This window comes from Neomonachus schauinslandi, chromosome 15 (assembly GCF_002201575.2).
Source record: "Neomonachus schauinslandi chromosome 15, ASM220157v2, whole genome shotgun sequence".
NCBI lineage: Eukaryota > Metazoa > Chordata > Mammalia > Carnivora > Phocidae > Neomonachus > Neomonachus schauinslandi.
In genome coordinates this window covers 53,998,065-54,016,564 of record NC_058417.1, presented here as the reverse complement: position 1 = coordinate 54,016,564, position 18,500 = coordinate 53,998,065, and the positions used below count along the sequence as shown (strand labels likewise).

At 45.7% G+C, this 18,500-nt stretch overlaps 1 protein-coding gene across 2 annotated transcripts in view; it reads left to right on the top strand.

Moving 5' to 3' along the window:
• Window positions 1-18,260, top strand: part of GRB2 (growth factor receptor bound protein 2) — a 71,293-nt gene extending 53,033 nt beyond the window's left edge. For both annotated transcript variants that reach the window (XM_021681005.2, XM_044921625.1), the window contains 4 exons: window positions 7,392-7,489; window positions 11,923-12,045; window positions 15,167-15,335; window positions 16,128-18,260. In XM_021681005.2, coding sequence (XP_021536680.1) covers window positions 7,392-7,489; window positions 11,923-12,045; window positions 15,167-15,335; window positions 16,128-16,313 — 576 coding nt within the window. In that variant the 3' untranslated portion in view covers window positions 16,314-18,260. The remainder of the gene's footprint in view (window positions 1-7,391; window positions 7,490-11,922; window positions 12,046-15,166; window positions 15,336-16,127) is intronic.
• Window positions 18,261-18,500: the final 240 nt, after the last annotated feature.

The window sequence follows — 18,500 nt, the reverse complement described above, 5'->3', positions numbered from 1 at the left end:
GCAGGTAGTCCTGTGGAAAGGATTTAGCACACCCCGTTTTGAGATCCTCCACATGGAAGTCTTTGGGCAGTGGTGCTCATGTTATAGCAAGACTGACTGCCTAATTCTGTTACTTTACTTTGCCTCTCCTTCCTTGGGGAAATAAACTTTTGACGACAGTCCGTCTTTCACTAAGGTCTGTTTAAGAGGCTACTGGTTTTCATCAAGGAGTCTGATGGTGATGTGTAATCTGTGCTGCTCCTGCCGTTGTTCTTGGACCCAGCTAGCTCTGGGATACAGTATGCATTACTTTGAACACGGCCCCCATATACAAGTCAATTCCTCAAAATATGCTAGATATCATTCTAAGAACTGTGGGGACCACAGATGAGAATTGGGCATGGATGGGCGCCTGGGTGGCTCAGTCGGTTGAGCGACTGCCTTCGGCTCGGGTCATGATCCTGGAGTCCTGGGATCGAGTCCCGCATCGGGCTCCCTGCTCGGCGGGGAGTCTGCTTCTCCCTCTGACCCTTTCATGCTCTATCTCATTCTCTCTCTCAAATAAATAAATAAAATCTTTAAAAAAAAAAAAAAAAAGAATTGGGCATGGAGCCAGCCTCACGGTGTTTGCAGTTTAATTTAGGAGAGGACCATAGCACACCAGTAGTACACAGTACAAAGTATAGTGGTAGACAAGATGTCCTAAGGGATTGTTACTCTTGACCATGATCCTCCATTAAATATTATAAAAGTGAAACAGAAAAGTTGACCAAGATGGTTTGTAAGCCCTGAACTGAATCTTTTTTTTTTTTTTTAAAGATTTTATTTATTTATTTGACAGAGAGAGACATAGCGAGAGCAGGAACACAAGCAGGGGGAGTGGGAGAGGGAGAAGCAGGCTTCCCGCAGAGCAGGGAGCCCGATGTGGGGCTCGATCCCAGGACCCTGGGATCATGACCTGAGTCGAAGGCAGATGCTTAACGACTGAGCCACCCAAGCGCCCCGCCCCGAACTGAATCTTGAGAGCTTACCAAATAGATAAGGAAAAGGACAATCCAACCAGAGGGAAAACTTGGAAGTCTAGTGTGTTTAGAAGTTGGTGAGTTGACTTGCTTGACTGAACTGAAGGGTTCATTTAGAGAACTAGCTGGTGAGAAGATAGATAGGTAGGTGTTGGCCGAACTATAATTTGATGTTCACAGTATAATTTGATGTTCACACACAAATTCATAAATCTGCTAAAATTGGGAGAGTTTTAAAACCTCATAAATGCATTTCATTTCTTCTCAGTGTTCTGGTGTCTAAGGGCCGACTGCCTGTCAAGTGTCTTGACTGAGCTGTAGTCCTTCAGCCTGGAGACTTAGCCAGGCGGCGTGAACTTTGAGAATTGTGCTGTCTGTGTGCTTGGGTAAACAATTGAAGGTTTCTGTGGGACCAGGAACCTCAATTATTAAACTGCCTTTAAGTTGGGCATCTCATCGTTAAAATCAGAATAGCTTGTCTACAGTGTGGGTGTTTTTCATGATTTGGCACACAGTAGAGCAAGCCGCACAACCAAGATGTTTCTCACTTTGAGCAAAACCTGTGACAGACGGAGGTGGTGATTGTAAAGCACTTATCTAAAGTGTCAGCAGTGAATCAGTGCAGTCTGAGACCGAGTCAGTAATCCATGCTCAGGGAGTCTAAAGTGGAGGAGCATTCTCATAGTTTCATAGTTTCCAATAAAATATGTAACAGGCAGCTGAAGACAGTGGATTTTTAAATGGCTGTCCCAGTGCAGTTACCCTAGCCAGGTCCCTGTCACATTTTTTTTAGGGGTTTAAGACTTTAAAAAGTGTGCGTTCTCCCTTTTTTTTTTTTTTTTTAATGTTTTTTATTTATTTATTCATGAGAGTCAGAGAGACAGACAGAGAGAGAGGCAGAGGCAGAAGGAGAAGCAGGCTCCCCGCCCAGCAGGGAGCCCGATGCGGGACTCGATCCCGGGACCCCGGGATCACGACCCGAGCCGAAGACAGACGCTCAACCATCTGAGCCACCCAGGCGCCCCCTCTTTTTTTTTTAAGAACTTGCAGTTAATATGGTAGGATCACCAGATTCTTAATCTGTCTACAGGTCATGGCAGTATTTCATTATCGTTACTGTGGGATTGATTGACCTTGAAGAGCAGGAGAAGCTCACTGGCTTATGTTGAATTTCTTTAATGCAGGGACCTCATATCAGTGGCATTTGAGGGGGGGTGGTTTGTGTAAGAGCCTAAATACGTCATTGTTCCTGTCTTTTACATGTGAGTGCCCTTACACAAGCGCTTTACAAATTGATAAAATTTTGGATTGGCGTACTGCTCCATAACTGTACTGCATACTTATTTTTATTTTTATTTATTTCTTTATACCAACATCCCAGTTGACATTTCTTATTTTATTAAGATTTTATTTATTTATTTGAGAGAGTGAGTGAGTGAGAAAGAGCATGAGCCAAGGGGGGAGGAGCAAAGGAAGAGGGACAAGCAGACTCCCTGCTGAACAGGGAGCTGCTTAACTGACTGAGCCACCCACTGCCCCTCTTGTTTTGTTTTTATTTGAGAGAGAGCGCAAGGAGGGAGAGGGAGAGAGGGAGAAACAGACTCCCTGCTGAGCATTGGATCCCAGGACCCCAGGATCATGACCTGCGCTGAAGTAGATGCTTAACCAACTGAGGCACCCAGCACCCCCATACTTATTTTTTAAAAATCATGATTTCTGGGGCGCCTGGGTGGCTCAGTGGGTTAAACGACGACCACTCTTGATTTTGGTTCATGTCATGATCTCGGTGTTGTGAGATCAAGCCCCGTGTCAGGCTCTGCACCGGGCACGGAACCTGCTTGGGATTCTCGCCCTCCCTCTCCCTCTGTTCCTTAACCCCACCCCTGCTCTTAAAAAAAAAAAAATCATGATTTCTTTTGTTTGTTTATTTACAGATAACTGAATATGTTCATTACAAGAGAATAGCCCCATAATTCACATTACAATCTAAACAAACTAGCAGTTTATAAACAAAATACTTACCTGCCATTTTCCTAAAAGATAGCCTTTTTGGGGACGCCTGGGTCCCTCAGCAGGGAGCCTGCTTTCTCCCTCTGCTTGTGCTGTCTCTCTCTCTCTCTCTGACAAATAAATAAAATCTTAAAATATATATATATATATATACCTTTTTCCATAATTTGTGTAGAAAATCAAGTATAGTTCTTATCTCCCAGTATCTGTGTAGAAGAGACAGGGAGAGGAATTAGCTATTGTGATCCTTGAACTGTGCATTTAAAATCTTTCTTGATGGGCGCCTGGGTGGCTCAGTCATTTAGCGTCTGCCTTCGGCTCAGGTCATGATCCCAGGGTCCTGGGATCGAGCCCCGCATCGGGCTCCCTGCTCAGCGGGGAGCCTGCTTCTCCATCTCCTACTCCCCTGCTTGTGTTCCCTGTCTCGCTGTGTCTCTGTCAAATAAATAAATAAAATCTTTAAAAAAAAAAAAATCTTCCTTGAAGTAAGCCAGAGTCTCCTACTGGTGTGTTTTCAGAATAAAACAAGAATCCCAGTCCTCTTAATATGTATGCCGTTGGTGCCCATGAACAGCATTACATTAAAGATACCAGATTTAGTGAAGGTAATATTTAGTCCTCCCAGGATTGCCACTTTTTGTTAGATCTAATACTGCACATGTGTAAGGCAGAGTAAATGTTGTGAAGTAAATTTGTCCACTAAGACAGCTGGAATGTAGCTCTGTCCTGATTGCTACACTGCTTATCACGTTTTCTTACTCAATCACCTCAGTAACCCTGGGAGGTGTAGGTGTTACCACCACTTTCTAGGTGGGGAAACCAGAATTTAGACAACAGTCATTTGTCCAAGGTCACATAGTTCACTGGTAAGATTGGAATTTGAACTCATGTGTTCAGCCCCTTGAATCCAGATCTAAGGGGCCTGAGACCTAAGTCTTTGACCTTTTTTTTTTTTTCTTAACTGGAAAGCTTTGAACTTCGTATTGGTATAAATGGAAATTTACATTGCTTTAAGAATAGTCTCAGACTGGGGGTGAGGGCAGCAGTGAATACTGTTATCAAAATCACATAATATTAGAATAGGAGAATCACAAGGTTAAAGAAAGTTTTATTTCTGGAAATTTTTTTTCCATAGAATAGTTATGGTAAGCTATCATTCTGGGGGTTTCTGGAGTCTTACCGTGTTGTTTTCTGCTTTCCTATGTATTTTTGGGGGTGTGAAGTTTGTACCCAAGATGTATGAGGAGGCCCTGGTGTGATTTTCTTATGTGTGAACTGGACCAGAATATTACTATGTTCTCTTGACTGAAATATTTCTAACTTTTTTAAAGATTTTATTTCTTTATTTTTTATTTTTTTTAAGATTTTACTTATTTATTTGACAGAGACACACAACCAGAGAGGGAACACAGCAGTGGGGGAGTGGGAGAGGGAGAAGCAGGCCTCCCGCGGAGCAGGGAGCCCGATGCGGGGCTCGATCCCAGGACCCTGGGATCATGACCTGAGCCGAAGGCAGACGCTTAACGACTTGACTGAGCCACCCCTAAGCCCTTCTTTTTGGTAGATAAGAGAGTACTGTCCTTAAGCAACTTTTAAAATCTCTCCTTTGCTCTCATGCTGTTGAGTCTTCTGTGACACTGTACAGCAATGGGCTCCCTTCTGAGGTCAGTGCATCTCAGGTGATACATATATTGGTTGTATCATTGCAGGAGTTAATAAAATATAATGATTTTTTTTTTAAAGGGAAAAACTAATGAAAAGTTTTCATTGCTGAGGCTGCTGGGATTTACCCGTAGCTTCCCCCCCCCCCCCCCCCCCCCCCCCTCCCCTTTTTTTAGCTCTTGCAGGATTTGCCACTTTAGCCAATGTGAACCATTTTCAACTTAAGACCATCACAATCCGAAAATGCATTTAAGAGTGCCTGGGTGGCTCAGTCGGTTGAGTGTCCAACTCTTGGTTTCAGCTTGGGCTATGATCTCGGAATTGTGGGATCAGGCCCCCACATTGGAGCATGGAGTCTGCTTGGGATTCTCTGCCTCTCCCTTACCCCCCAAATAAGTAAATAAATAAAATCTTAAAAAAAAATAAAGAAAATGCCTTTAATATACCCCTAACCTATGAAACACCATAGCTTAACCTAGTCTACCTTAAATGTTCACACTTAAAGTAACCTCCACTTAGGCAAAATCATCTTTACACAAAGCCTATTTCATAAATAAAGTATAGACTGTCTCACATAATTTATTGCTTACTGTACTTTAAGTGAAAACCAGAGTGGCTGTGTGGGGGCAGGATGGCAGTCAGTGCATTAGTTATGGACCCACACGATTACGTGGCTGACTGGGAGCTTCAGCTGCCCGACATCATGAGAGAGAATAGGACAGTGTATTGCTAGCCCAGGGAACTATCAAAATTCAAAATTTGAAGTACAGTTTCTACTGAATGCCTATTACTTTTATACCATCATAAAGTCAAAGAATCAAAAGTTGAACCCTTGCAAGTCAGGGACCGTCAGTACCTACACAACATGCACTCTGATGAAACAGTCCAAGTTCTGATTTGGTAATGAGTACAGCCTTATTCAGCATCTTGAATAAATCATTTTGTAAAGAATTTTACCAACTTTCCTGGGGGCGCCTGGCTGGCTAAGTGAGAAGAACATGTGATTCTTGATCTTTCGGTCATGAGTTCAAGCCCCATGTTGGGTGTAGAGGTTACTAAAAAAAAATAAATAAACTTAAAAAAAAAATTTTTTTACCAGCTTTCTTGCAGAACTTTGTTGCATAGTATAGATTAACTGCCAACTGTGCTGGTCCGTCTCCACTTCCTTGTGTTCAGCATTTTGGAGTTGGGCCCATATTTCTTTTTTTTTTTTTAAGATTTTATTTATTTATTTGACAGAGACACAGCGAGAGAGGGATCACAAGCAGGGGGAGTGGGAGAGGGAGAAGCAGGCTTTCCGCAGAGCGGGGAGCCCGATGCAGGGCTCGATCCCAGGACCCCGGGATCAGGACCTGAGCTAAAGGTGGACGCTTAACGACTGAGCCACCCAGGCACACCTGGGCTCATATTTCTATTTCCTCTCTTAAGTCACCAATTTTTAAAATGCCTCTGCCCGGGGCACCTGGGTGGCTCAGTTGGTTGAGCGTCCCGACTCTTGATTTCAGCTCAGGTCATGATCTCAGGGTTGTGAGATCGAGCCCCTCATTGGGCTCTGCACTGGACCTGGAGCCTGCTTAAAATTCTCTATCTTCCCTTCTCCCTCTGCCCCTCCCCTCCCGAAATAATAAAAAATAAAAATAATAAAATGCCTTCTCCCCTTTTTTTTTTTTTTTTTTTTTTTAGATTTTATTTATTTATTCATGAGAGACAGAGAGAGGCAAAGGGAGAAGCAGGCTCCCAAGGAGCAGAGAGCCCGATGCGGGACTCGATCCCAGGACCGTGGGATCATGACCTGAGCCGAAGGCAGACGCCTAACCATCTGAGCCACCCAGGCGCCCTGCCTTCTGCCCTCTGCCTTTTGTTAGAAATCTAGAATTCAGAGGTGGCTTTTCTACCAAACCTGTTTTGCTCCTTGTACTGCTCTGTGGCATCCTGGCCTAGCCCATTCCTGTAATGAGGAGCAGTCTGGGATCTGTAAATCTGTGTGTGATCCACTAGCTCATAACCTTGGGTAGTCGTGTCACGTTTGTAGAGAATGTTTTCAGTCTGGAGAATGCAGTGTTACAGTTTTATGGTCTCTGTATCTTCCCCCTGAATTGGGCTAGTGGTTGTGCTTCCAGCATTCCCTAACTCAAACACATTATGGCCTTGAGGGTGAGTAGAGTAGGACTTGCCATGCTTTTTCATTAAAATATGTTTTGTGTATGAGGACACGTGGACAGATGGTGCATGCAAGCAGCAGCCTGACACACCTGTTCGGTGGCTGACCCGGGACTGGATCCCTGTGATCCTGAAGATGGGCCAGAGAAGCTCTGGAGAAGTCTAGAAGCTCTCTTCCGGAGAGCAGGCTTATTTAGTCCCTTCATTCTCCAGCATCAGTGCTTGCTGTTTTTCCAAATCTCCTCTCCCAAACTGTGCATTTCACCTGCCATGCTCCTGTCTGCTTTCCTACTGATGGGTTAGTGCTAGATGTTCAGGGGTCAGACCCTGGTTTTCCGAGACCATTTCTTTTACTTTTTAATTTTAACTGTAAGAGTTGATGTGCTGGTTGTTTGAAGTCACGTGAAGTCTTGCATCCATGTAACTGATGATACTTCAGATAATGCCTTTTACAAACAAACGAAAATGGCAACATAATTGTCTTAGTGGCTGCCTTTTTAAGAGTGTGAAACGGAAATGATTTGATTTTTTTCCCCCCCTTGTCTTAATTCTCTTTAGGTTTTGAATGAAGAATGTGATCAGAACTGGTACAAGGCAGAACTCAATGGGAAAGATGGCTTCATTCCCAAGAATTACATAGAAATGAAACCACATCCGTAAGTTGGACTCTACTGGTCTTCCAGGAGTCAGACGCATCTGCTTATTTCAAATAATGTTTTTATTTTATTTTATGTTTTTTTTTTTTTAAAGATTTATTTATTTATTTGAGAGAGCGAGAATGAGAGAGAGCACATGAGAGGGGGGAGGGTCAGAGGGAGAAGCAGACTCCCTGCCGAGCAGGGAGCCCGATGCGGGACTCGATCCAGGGACTCCAGGATCATGACCTGAGCCGAAAGCAGTTGCTTAACCAGCTGAGCCACCCAGGTACCCCATTTCACATATTCTTTTGAATTTTTTAAAATAACCCTTTAAGGGGCACCTGGGTGGCTCAGTCTATTAAGTGGCTGCCTTCGGCTTGGGTCATGACCCTGGAGTCCTGGGATCAAGCCCCAGGCTGGGCTCCCTGCTCAGCAGGGAGTCTGCTTCTCCCTCTCCCCTCTGCTCTTCTCCCCGCTCATGTTCTCTGTCTTGCTCACTCTTTCTCAAATAAATAAATAAATATTTTTTAAAAAATAAATAAAATAACCCTTTAAAAATTAGTAAATATCTTAGATTGTGGGCCATACAAAAACTGGGCATATTTGGGCTGAGGGCCATAGTTTGCTGGTTTCTGTACTCGATCCAGTGATAATGGAAATCAACTTCAATTCCTTTTCATTTTCGTATTTCCAGGCTAAAAGGGAATTCAGCAGAACATCACACTGTAATTTTTATATTAAATAAAATGCCTATGGCTCTATATCCTTGTTTTCGTTCGGATTGTTTGAAATGACATAGGCCTTTTGAATCCGACTGTTGAGAAAAGACAGGAAAGGCCTCCTTCCTCAGAAAGCACAGGTTATTGCCCCAGTTGCCTGATTGCTGGGTTAGCCCTCGAGGAAGACTCCTTGTCCTGCCTCGTCCTCTTTAAAGGTTCACTCTAAAGAACTCTGGAATAATAATTGATTGGGAAGCATCCAGGAGAGCCTCCATGGTGGTGGTTTTTGCAGAGTCTAGCTGAAAGGCAGGGAGTGCTCCCCCGCTGCACGCTCTGAAACAGGAAACCATATTGCTGAAGAGACCATGGCCATGGGCCTGCAGAGTGGTTGGCCTTGCGGGCACACGTCGTGTTCCGGGACTGCTCTGTGACTGGACATCCATAAGTACAGGGTCTGTGTCCCTCCCATAGCGGTGGGAGAGCACAGAGCACCAAGCCCCCCTTCCCTCTCCCCTCTCTCCTTCCTCTCCCCCCACCTTCAGTTTTTGTTAGGAAGAGGAAAGTCTCCAGCGGAGTATGACCTAATACGGCTTTTGAGGTAACAAGTTAAACACAGACTAGGAAGCGATTATCGGCTAGTGTTGCAACACAGATTATTGTGCGTACTGGGGGTGGGTCCATATATGTGCTTTTCACACTGAGTGCATATAGATGGAAGCCTATGGAATGTAGTGAAGAATTAAATTGGAAAATGAGCCACCTCCTCTGGTTAGCTTTCTCCTTTGCTAAAGATGTTAAAAATTTTGACTGTAGCCATGTAGTTACACCTAAATATCACTGTTTAAATATCTTAATGGAGAGTGATAGCTATTCTTCATATGGTGCAATATCCCTTATGTTGTGGGACAACCTCGAGAAAAAGAGGGACAGAATTTAATAAAAATGGAAACAGATATAAAAGAAGTCTTTATTTAATAAAATGGTCTCCAGCTAATTGTCTATTTTTCAATCTGGGTGCTTATAATGGGTATGTTTACTTTGTAAAAATTCCAATTTAGAGTACTTTATTTCACTGCAGTTTATTGTTTTTCACTGAGAATTAAATTGAGTCCATCTCAAGCTGGGGGCTAGAAAACATGCAGCCGTACCTGTATGTGTGCATCAGATGGGAAGGCCTGAAATCCGAGCAGAGCTGCTAGCACTTGGATGCCTCTGGGGAGCTTGAGGGGAAGTCTTTATTTTTACTTCACGAACATCTAGGCTATTTCTTTAATTCATATTCATTCTTTTAAAACAGGGGAAAAGAAAGGAAAATACCTGCTTGGTGGGAAGATCTTGGGGACTTGGGAGGAAAAGAGAGTGGCTGTTGGGTGACTTTACCCCACCCCAGACCGATGCTTATTGCCTGCAAGTGCATCACAAACTTGAAAGCACTAGAGATTTAAAATAGAAAATATTTCAGTGGTCTTAGTATAGTCAGCTGTCCTTTCATTGTTGGAGATGATTCTGTTGTATTAATATGTAATTTCTCTTGTGTGGCCTGACTTCCAGGTACTGGAGGGCTTACACTTGGGTTATTTCTAGAAGCTAGATCCTAGCAGCTATTCAGCAGCCTGGCATTATAGTACTCAGAGTGAGAAAGACACAACAAGGTAGATTTAAGAATGTTTAATGATTAATTAATGGCAGCTTTTTTTTTTTTTTAAGATTTTATTTATTTTTTAGAGAGTGAGCGAGAGAGAAACAGCATGAGAGGGGAGAGGGTCAGAGGGAGAAGCAGGCTCCCCGCTGAGCGGAGAGCCCGATGTGGGACTCGATCCCAGGACCCTGGGATCATGACCTGAGCCGAAGGCAGACGCTTAACCATCTGAGCCACCCAGGCGCCCTAATGGCAGCTTCTGATCGGATCTTCCTAGCAGCTCACATCTTTCTGTATGAGGGTTTTGGGGTTTTTTGTTTTTTTGTGTTTTTTTGGTTTTTTTAAGATTTATTGATTGATTCAGAAAGAGAATGTGCAGGGTGGGGGCGGGCAGACTCCCTGCTGAGCACATAGCCAGATGCAGAGACTCTAGGGCTCAATCTCATGACCCTGAGATCATGATCACAACCTGAGCTGAAACCAAGAGGTGGACACTTAACTGACTGAGCCACCCAGGCGCCCCATGTTTGAATTTTAGTAAAGTCTATTATTTTAGAGATTCCTTGCAATGTAGTTGCTTGTAAAATAGATATGTAAGTTAGATTTATTACTTTAATGGACTGTTTGGTACCTTTGTTATTACAGTTTGCATATATAATGAATGTTAGTTACCATGTAAAGAGTCTGATGAAGCACATGGGTCTTTTTTTTTTTTTTTTTAAGATTTTATTTATGGGGCACCTGGGTGGCTCAGTCGTTAAGCGTCTGCCTTCGGCTCAGGTCATGGTCCCAGGGTCCTGGGATCAAGCCCCGCATCAGGCTCCCTGCTCCGCAGGAAGTCTGCTTCTCCCTCTCCCACTCCCCCTCCTTGTGTTCCCTCTCTCGCTGTGCCTCTCTCTGTCAAATAAATAAAATCTTAAAAAAAAAAAAAAAGATTTTATTTGAGACAGAGCTCATGAGAGAGAGAGAGCACAAGAGGGGGGTGTAGGGACAGGGAAAAGCAGACTCTTCTTCTGAGCAGGGAGCCCAATGTAGGGCTCGATCTTAGGACCCTGGGATCTTGACCTGAGCCGAAGGCAGACACTTAACCGAGCCACCCAGGCGCCCCAGATAGGTCTTATTAGCTATAAGTAATATCATTGCTTTTTTAAAATAATAACACTTAAAGACAGATTTGAAAAGAGAATATTGTTTTCACAATTGACCCATCCTAATGAGTAATGGTTTTCATGTGAAATAGGCAGCTATGACTTGAAGCTTTTTTCACCGCTCCTGCTCCTTCCTCTCCCCCACCTCCTCCCCCTCCCCTTCCTCCTCCTCAGGCCACTTGCACTCATAGTTTTGTGTGAATTCACCCACTTTTTCTTGTGGCCAAGGTGAATTAGCATTGGGAGCAGAAGACTCCATAACATATCCCAAATGAAAAACTGAATCTTGCAACTAGTTGCCTCTGCATAGGATAAATTAGGATGTTCCTGCCGGCTCCTGGAAGCGGACTCTGAGCAGCGATGGCAGGAGAGGCCTCTGAGAGGAGTGACTGCCTTTGTGGTGGTAGCAGCTGCTCTCGCAGAGCCTGCACCTCTTCAACCTGGGCTGTTACAAGTAGTAGCCCTGGCTCCAGTTTCTGGGCCTTCCAGTTTCCTACCTCCATTGCCCTTAATCCCCCTGTAGCCAAGCTTCAACCTTGTCAGTGGCTGGGAGACAAGGCCTGTCTCCTTACGTGGTTCTTCCGGTGCTTCATATTGATAGACCTTGGTTTTCCCCCAGGGCCCTGAGTCAGTAGGGAGCCCGGTGGGCTTTGGCCCAGGAGGCCCACCTTTAAGTGTCTTCCTCTTTAGGAAGAGTGGCCCACGATCGTGCCTTATGTGTCACTTTCTGGAGAGTGGGGTAGGGGAAAGTCACTTGAAGGGAGATGGTCGGAGTCTCAAGGGAGAAGCTGACTGAACGGCTCTGTGGGGCATGTTGACACTGGAGGGTAAAGAGGGAGGCCCCTTCCTTTGGCAAGGAGTGTTCTGTTACTCACATTTCGGAGGCTGGATATCCCGTCTCTGTGTGGGGAAGCAGATGTTGACTGGCTTGTCTTCCTTCCTTAGGTGGTTTTTTGGCAAAATCCCCAGAGCCAAGGCAGAAGAAATGCTTAGCAAACAGCGGCATGACGGGGCGTTTCTTATCCGAGAGAGTGAGAGTGCCCCGGGGGACTTCTCCCTGTCCGTCAAGTAAGTACTTCCCGCCCTGGTCCCCGGGGCCTCTCCCTGCTGGTCGGAATTGTGAAGCCACAGGCAAGCTGTCTGGCTGCACACACCAAAGGTTGCCATCTGGTAGAGGTTTAGCCTAAACAGTATTTTACCAAAGCAGAATATTTTACATTAAAATAGTCATTTCTGGCTCCTCTTCAAAATCAGTTCTACCAGTACTGAGTTTAGATTCCCGCATGGTAACAGTCTTCAGCTGGTGAGTAGCGGCCTGTTTTCCCTATTCCCCACCCCTCCTCTGTGCCTTGTGCTCACACAGCTTTTTCCTTGTTTGCCCTCGGTGGGATCCCTTTCGCGCGCCCTGTGGACGTGACTGGTCACCCTGTCAGCCACTTTGTGCACCTTTACCAGATGTCTAGCTTAAATCCTCCCAACACCATCCTAGGCCTCTTAATTTAACTTTAAATGGTTACCACAAGGGTTTGGGGGTGCTTTGCTTTCCCCAGTGAGAAAATGTGAAGAAGAGCTGGTAAGCAGGGAATGGGGAAGGCAGGGAGTTTGACCACCCTCGGAATTGTGGAGAACATAAGTTGGAACTTTGAGGATTTCAAGCAAATCACTTCTCATCTGTGAAATAAGGATTTTTAATCAAATTGTCATTTCCATATGTGTTTTGACTCAGTCCTTTCTAGTTAATATATTACCACAGGAACCCCTCCCCTGGGAATCTTAGAAAGCACTCCATCATTTATATGACAGCATGATTAGGTTAAAAACTCAGATCACTGGGTGTTATATGTAAGTGAGGAATCACGAAATTCTGCTCCTGAAACTAATATTATGCTATATGTTAACTAACTAGAATTTAAATAAAAAGTTGAAGGCGGGGAACTCAGATCAGTGTTATTATAGATTACATTGATTATTTTTAAAAATTTTTTTTTTTTTTTTTTTTTTTTTTTTGAGACAGAGAGAACGAGAGAGAGAGAGCACATGAGAGGGGGGAGAGTCAGAGGGAGAAGCAGACTCCCTGCTGAGCAGGGAGCCCGATGCGGGACTGGAGCCCGATGCGGGACTCGATCCCGGGACTCCAGGATCATGACCTGAGCCGAAGGCAGTCGCTTAACCAACTGAGCCACCCAGGCGCCCCATTGATTATTTTTAAATGAAGACCCTAAGATAGTTTATTTGCCATTTACACACAATGTAAAGATTTTTCAGTTTTCAAAATTAATTGAATATCTTGTTTCATTGTAGGACCAGTATACGTTTTTTGAAATGTAGATTTAAGCTTAATTTTTGTGTTCTTTTTCTCAGTGAAGGTATGGGAGGTGGTTTCAGGCCATGTTCACAACGTTGCAGATATGTGTCCGGTATGAGTGAGTTTTTTAGTCCCAGCATGAAAAAGTCAAACTGGATCTAATTACTATCTTCTAACAAGGACTTTTTTTTTTAATAGACTTCATTTTTTATAGCAGTTGTAGGCTCACAGCAAAACTGCGTGGCAGGTTACAGAGGTTACCTCCCCACCCCCACCCCCCAACAAGCGGCTTTCTGATGCACTCGGTTAAACACATGTGAGTGAGGGTCTGAGGAAGAGCATCTTGAGATGCAGTTCTTCATGCTTCTTTGATAACTTGTGTTTCATCATCTGTTTTCCTTACATTTTATACTGACCTGAGTAGAAAACAGTCTAGAACGAGGAGTACAAGCAGTTACTCACAGGTTAATTGAGCGATGGCCAAAGCCACCGCGGCGGGTGGCGTGCAGTGGGGAGGCCTGGATTACTACCAGTCACTGCGCACGCTCATGTGGTAGCTGCTGGCAAGCTCCCAGACCATTCCGTTTTATCAAATAAAAACTTTAAAGAGTCCCGCATTTATTGTTTCAGAAATAAAATTTGAAACAGATGTCATTACCGCCTTTAACAACACAAACACCTTCTCAAAGGAGGTTCAAGAATCCACAGTCTCTAAAAGGTTTCTCTAGTTTGGAGATGTGAGTCAGTAATGGAAAACACCGTGGCAGTTAACAGGTCACTGTCTGGGACCCTGTACACCTTATGGAAACCATCCGCATCGCACCCATGGGAGTGGGCTTCTGTGGAGCCAGAAGTGTGGCTTGAATGTGCCCTCCTTCCTCACTGCACACACGGATTCTCATGAAAAAGCAACACCGGTTCTGAATACTTGGGATCTCCTACTTGAAGCCCAGTGCTGCCACCTACTGGGTTGTTTTTCAGAAGTTTGTCATTTCCTTCCCCCTTTAAGACTGGAGAGGAGAGACCGTGTCCTTCATTTACAGATCTTCATAGAATGCCGTTGGAGGGCTGGCCTCTGGTGTCCGTGCTCAGGACCCAGCAGTGAGCAGGACAGGCAGAGCCTTGCTGGGCTGGTGACGCAGCCACATAGCACTGTGGTCAGGGGTGGTCATCTCCCAGTTGAACTCCTGCTTATGCGGGCCAGTGTACGGAGAGGCATGTTACCCGGTGATCAAGAAACCTCTGGGCACTGGGTACCTTGGCCTCTTGTATTTATTGGCCCACAACGTTCCGTTCTGAGACCTTTTCGCCCATGAGTAGAACTAAAATCCCTGAATGGAAAACATGATCTATCCTCCCAGTTACAGGGGAGTTGTTGAAAGTATGTTCTAGTCCCTCCTCTCTCACCTTCCTCTCCCACCTCTTGTAGTCTTTAAGTATCATGTAAGGCTTTAATGGGGTTTTTGTTTGTTTGGAATTTTTGGTTTTTGCTTGGAAAGTTAATGAAGTCACACTCTTCCCTGAATAAGGCTCTGTTTGATTTGGTACAGTGCAGGGCACGTGGAGACACGCCATAGGTTAGGACATTATTTTACAAACATCTTCCGAATTAACCTGATGGACAGGGTTTCCCTCTCTGACAAGGATTCTTCCTGTTGTCACTGGTAATCATCAGTCCACTGGAGGGATCTCGGGCACTCAGTGTCCTAACTCCAGCCAGGGAGTCGTGTTGTGCTGCAGTCTGGGGCCCCTCGGGCTGTGAGAAGTGTTGCCAGAATACTAGTTCTCATAAGACGCCTCCTTGATTTGATGGGCACGTGGCCCCCAGGTAGCCGGGACAGAGCCCCCTGACCTGTTCTCGTGTGTGTTCTCTGCCCTCCCCAGGTTCGGAAATGATGTGCAGCACTTCAAGGTGCTCCGAGATGGAGCTGGAAAGTATTTCCTCTGGGTGGTGAAATTCAATTCTCTGAATGAGCTGGTGGATTATCACAGATCTACATCTGTCTCCAGAAACCAGCAGATATTCCTCCGGGACATAGAACAGGTGCCCCAGGTAAGCCTCATAAGAGAGATCGGGATTGTTTTTCGCAATTAAGAATAGCTCCTCAGGCAGATACGTACCTTTTCAAAGGATTCCTTCTGGGGCTTCTGTGCTCATTATTCAAAATATTACGTGTAGTTTGAAACAAAATGGTGCTGCCTTTCCCAAAGGCTGCCTTTCTGAGGCAGGTTGTTGCCAGTTATCACCTATGTCTCTGAAGGAAAATGGTCTTTGACACTCTCCGATACTGTATTCCTGGAAGCAAGTAAGGAGGAAAACCTTGCTTGTGAGGGAGTGGAGTCCACACTCATTCCTGTCTTCCTGTGCCTAAAGCCCCAGGCCTGTGTTAGGGGGAGCTCCACCTTATTTTAGTCAAGCTCTTGACCTTTTGACTCTGTAAAACCTTAAGGACTTTATAAGCAAGAAACCGATTGCTTGAAAAGGAACTGAAGCCTTTTCAAAGCTTAGGGTTGTAAACCGGAGCCTGACTGCTGTTTCCTGAGTTCCTTTCCTGACAAGCAGCACTTGCTTCCGTGGTGTGGCGCCCCGGCCGCCATGGCGGGATGTGCCCTCGCACGTTCTAGCCTGTTGTGAGCCCTGGTGAACGTACTACCCTGCTCCCACATAGAGTAGACCTAGAACCTGGAAGGATAAACGAGTGGGGGGCAGAAATGGAAGGTTGTCTCGGGAAACATGTAGGAGTCGGCACACGTCTGTCGCGCCCTTGTGACTAGTCCTGCCCGTCAGGGGGCTGGCCATGAGCAGAGACCCAGCGGGTGTTCTCTCCCTGCCCCTCTTCTGCAGCAACCGACGTACGTCCAGGCCCTCTTTGACTTTGATCCCCAGGAGGATGGAGAGCTGGGATTCCGTCGGGGAGACTTTATCCACGTCATGGATAACTCAGACCCCAACTGGTGGAAAGGGGCCTGCCACGGGCAGACCGGCATGTTTCCCCGCAATTACGTCACCCCTGTGAACCGGAACGTCTAAGAATTAAGAAGAGATTATTTAAAGAAAGTGAAAAATTTAAAACACATACAAAAGAATTAAACCCACGAGCTGCCTTAACAGTAGCCCGTGAGGGAGCTCAGAACACCTGGCTGGGTCACCTGGTGACCCTCTCACTTTGGTTGGAACTTTGGGGGGGGGAGGGGGCGTTGGATATAAAAATGCCAAAACTTACCTATAAATTAAGAAAAGAGTTTTTATTACAGATTTTCACCGCTGCTCCTGTTTCTCCTTTGTCCTCTTTTTCATCCTTTTCCTCTTCTGTCCATCAGTGCATGACGTCTAATACTACATATAGTCCTAGCTGATGCCGATAATAAAAGAAAAGAAACCAAGCGGGCTGGTATTTTCTCTATGCAAAATGTCTGTTGTAGTCGGAGTGACTGCAGGAAGGACAGCCATGGCCGTGTTCCTCATGCACACACAGAGGAGAGGGCAGGCGGCCGGCAGCCCTTGCTGGTCAGCTTCTGCCAAACGGGGGCAGCCCCCGGCCGCCAGCGTCTTGTGACAAAGTTGAAAATGGAGCGGGGACAAAAGGAAGGACTGTTAACCCTCATGGCTTCCTGAGAAAAGTCAAGCTAAAAACCTTTGTCTCTTTTCTACATTGTTTTCCCTTCCAAATGGTATTATTGAGCATGTTGATTTTTCATAGTGCCTTTTTCCTTATTTCAAGAGTTGCTTATGAGTGGTGTTTTTTTATTTGTTTTAAAATAAGTTAAAGACAGTCCAGAGCTTTTTTAGCCAATTTGTCTCCTACTCTGTGTAAATAGTCCTCCCCTGGGGGGAGGGGAGAGTGGGGTAGAGCCGCAGAGAAAGCTCAGGTGGAGGGTGTGGCCATTCTGCCTGTTCTCAGCCACGAGTCTTTAAGGTTCAGCTTTAATATTTGTCAGCCCTCTGGAGTCCCCCATGGCTGCCCCAGGGGAGCAGTGCTGCCAGCTGCTGGGGAAGGAGGAGACTGTCCAGCTCTTCCCACCTCGGACTGGATCTGGCTGGGGGTGGGGGGTCAGAGTCCTTGACCTTGCGATCCTGGCTGTTGTCTGCCCCTCCTCAGCTCCAGAGCCCTCTAGAGAAAACACCCTGGAGCCAGCAGGTTTCAAACACAGGAAAGCCCGAGGAACTTCAGCTGTTGCTCTGTGGCTGTATCAGGTTGTATACTGTGTTCCCACACCGGGGTGGAAAATGGGAGCTTTCGTTTTTCTTGCTCTGAAAATCAGAGGTATCTGTTCAAGGCTTTCATCTGCTGTGTCCCCTGCCTGACCTGCCCAGGTGAGCACTAGGGCAACGTTCGAGAAGCAGCTGGGTTTTTGTGTCTCCGTTCCCAGTGGGCCATGTCTATAGCCGCTCCGCCCTTCCCCCCAAGGAAATGTCTCAGTGAAGCAGGGACAGTTGGGGAAGGATGAGTGGGAAATATAGGAAGGCCGAGGGCATTGCAGAGCTCTCTCTGTCCGCCTTGTCAGCTGCTTGTCCCTCGTAGTGATGTGCCTGTGAACTTTCTCCACCCGATCCCCTGCCCGCAACAAACACGGGGCTGCCCGGGAGTTGGTGATGGCCTTTGGGTTCTGAAGTGGTCGGTTGGAGTCTCCCTTGGACTCTGGTTATGGAGCCGGACTCAGCCTGGAGTACTCAGAGGCCCCGGAGGCAGCTGCTCTTCTGGACAGAGCACCCACCCCCTCGCTCCCTTTCTGGTAGCTTCTTTCCTCGGTGATGATAAAAGGAATCTCCGGCATTCTACACCTGGACCATTTGATTGTTTTATTTTGGAATTGGTGTATATCATGAAGCCTTGCTAAACTAAGTTTTGTGTGTATATATTTAAAAAAAAAAAATCAGTGTTTAAATAAAAAGACCTATGTACTTAATCCTTTAACTCTGCGGATAGCATTTGGTAGGTAGTGATTAACTGTGAATAATAAACATAAAATGAATTCTTCACTCTGTATCTTTTCTCTTTTCTCCCCCCCCCCACCCCGCCTTACTTAAAATAAAAACCTAAAAGCCATGTCAGGTGTTAGGACTCCTGTGTCCTATTTTCCGACTCGCCTAGCTCCTTGGGGGTGCATGTGGGTCTTGCTGGGCCCCAGGAGTCGTGATTGCGCACACGCAGCAGCTCGTCAGGATCCCTGGGGGGCTTGTTCACAGTGTGGATGCCCCCGCCCTCAGGTGCTGCGA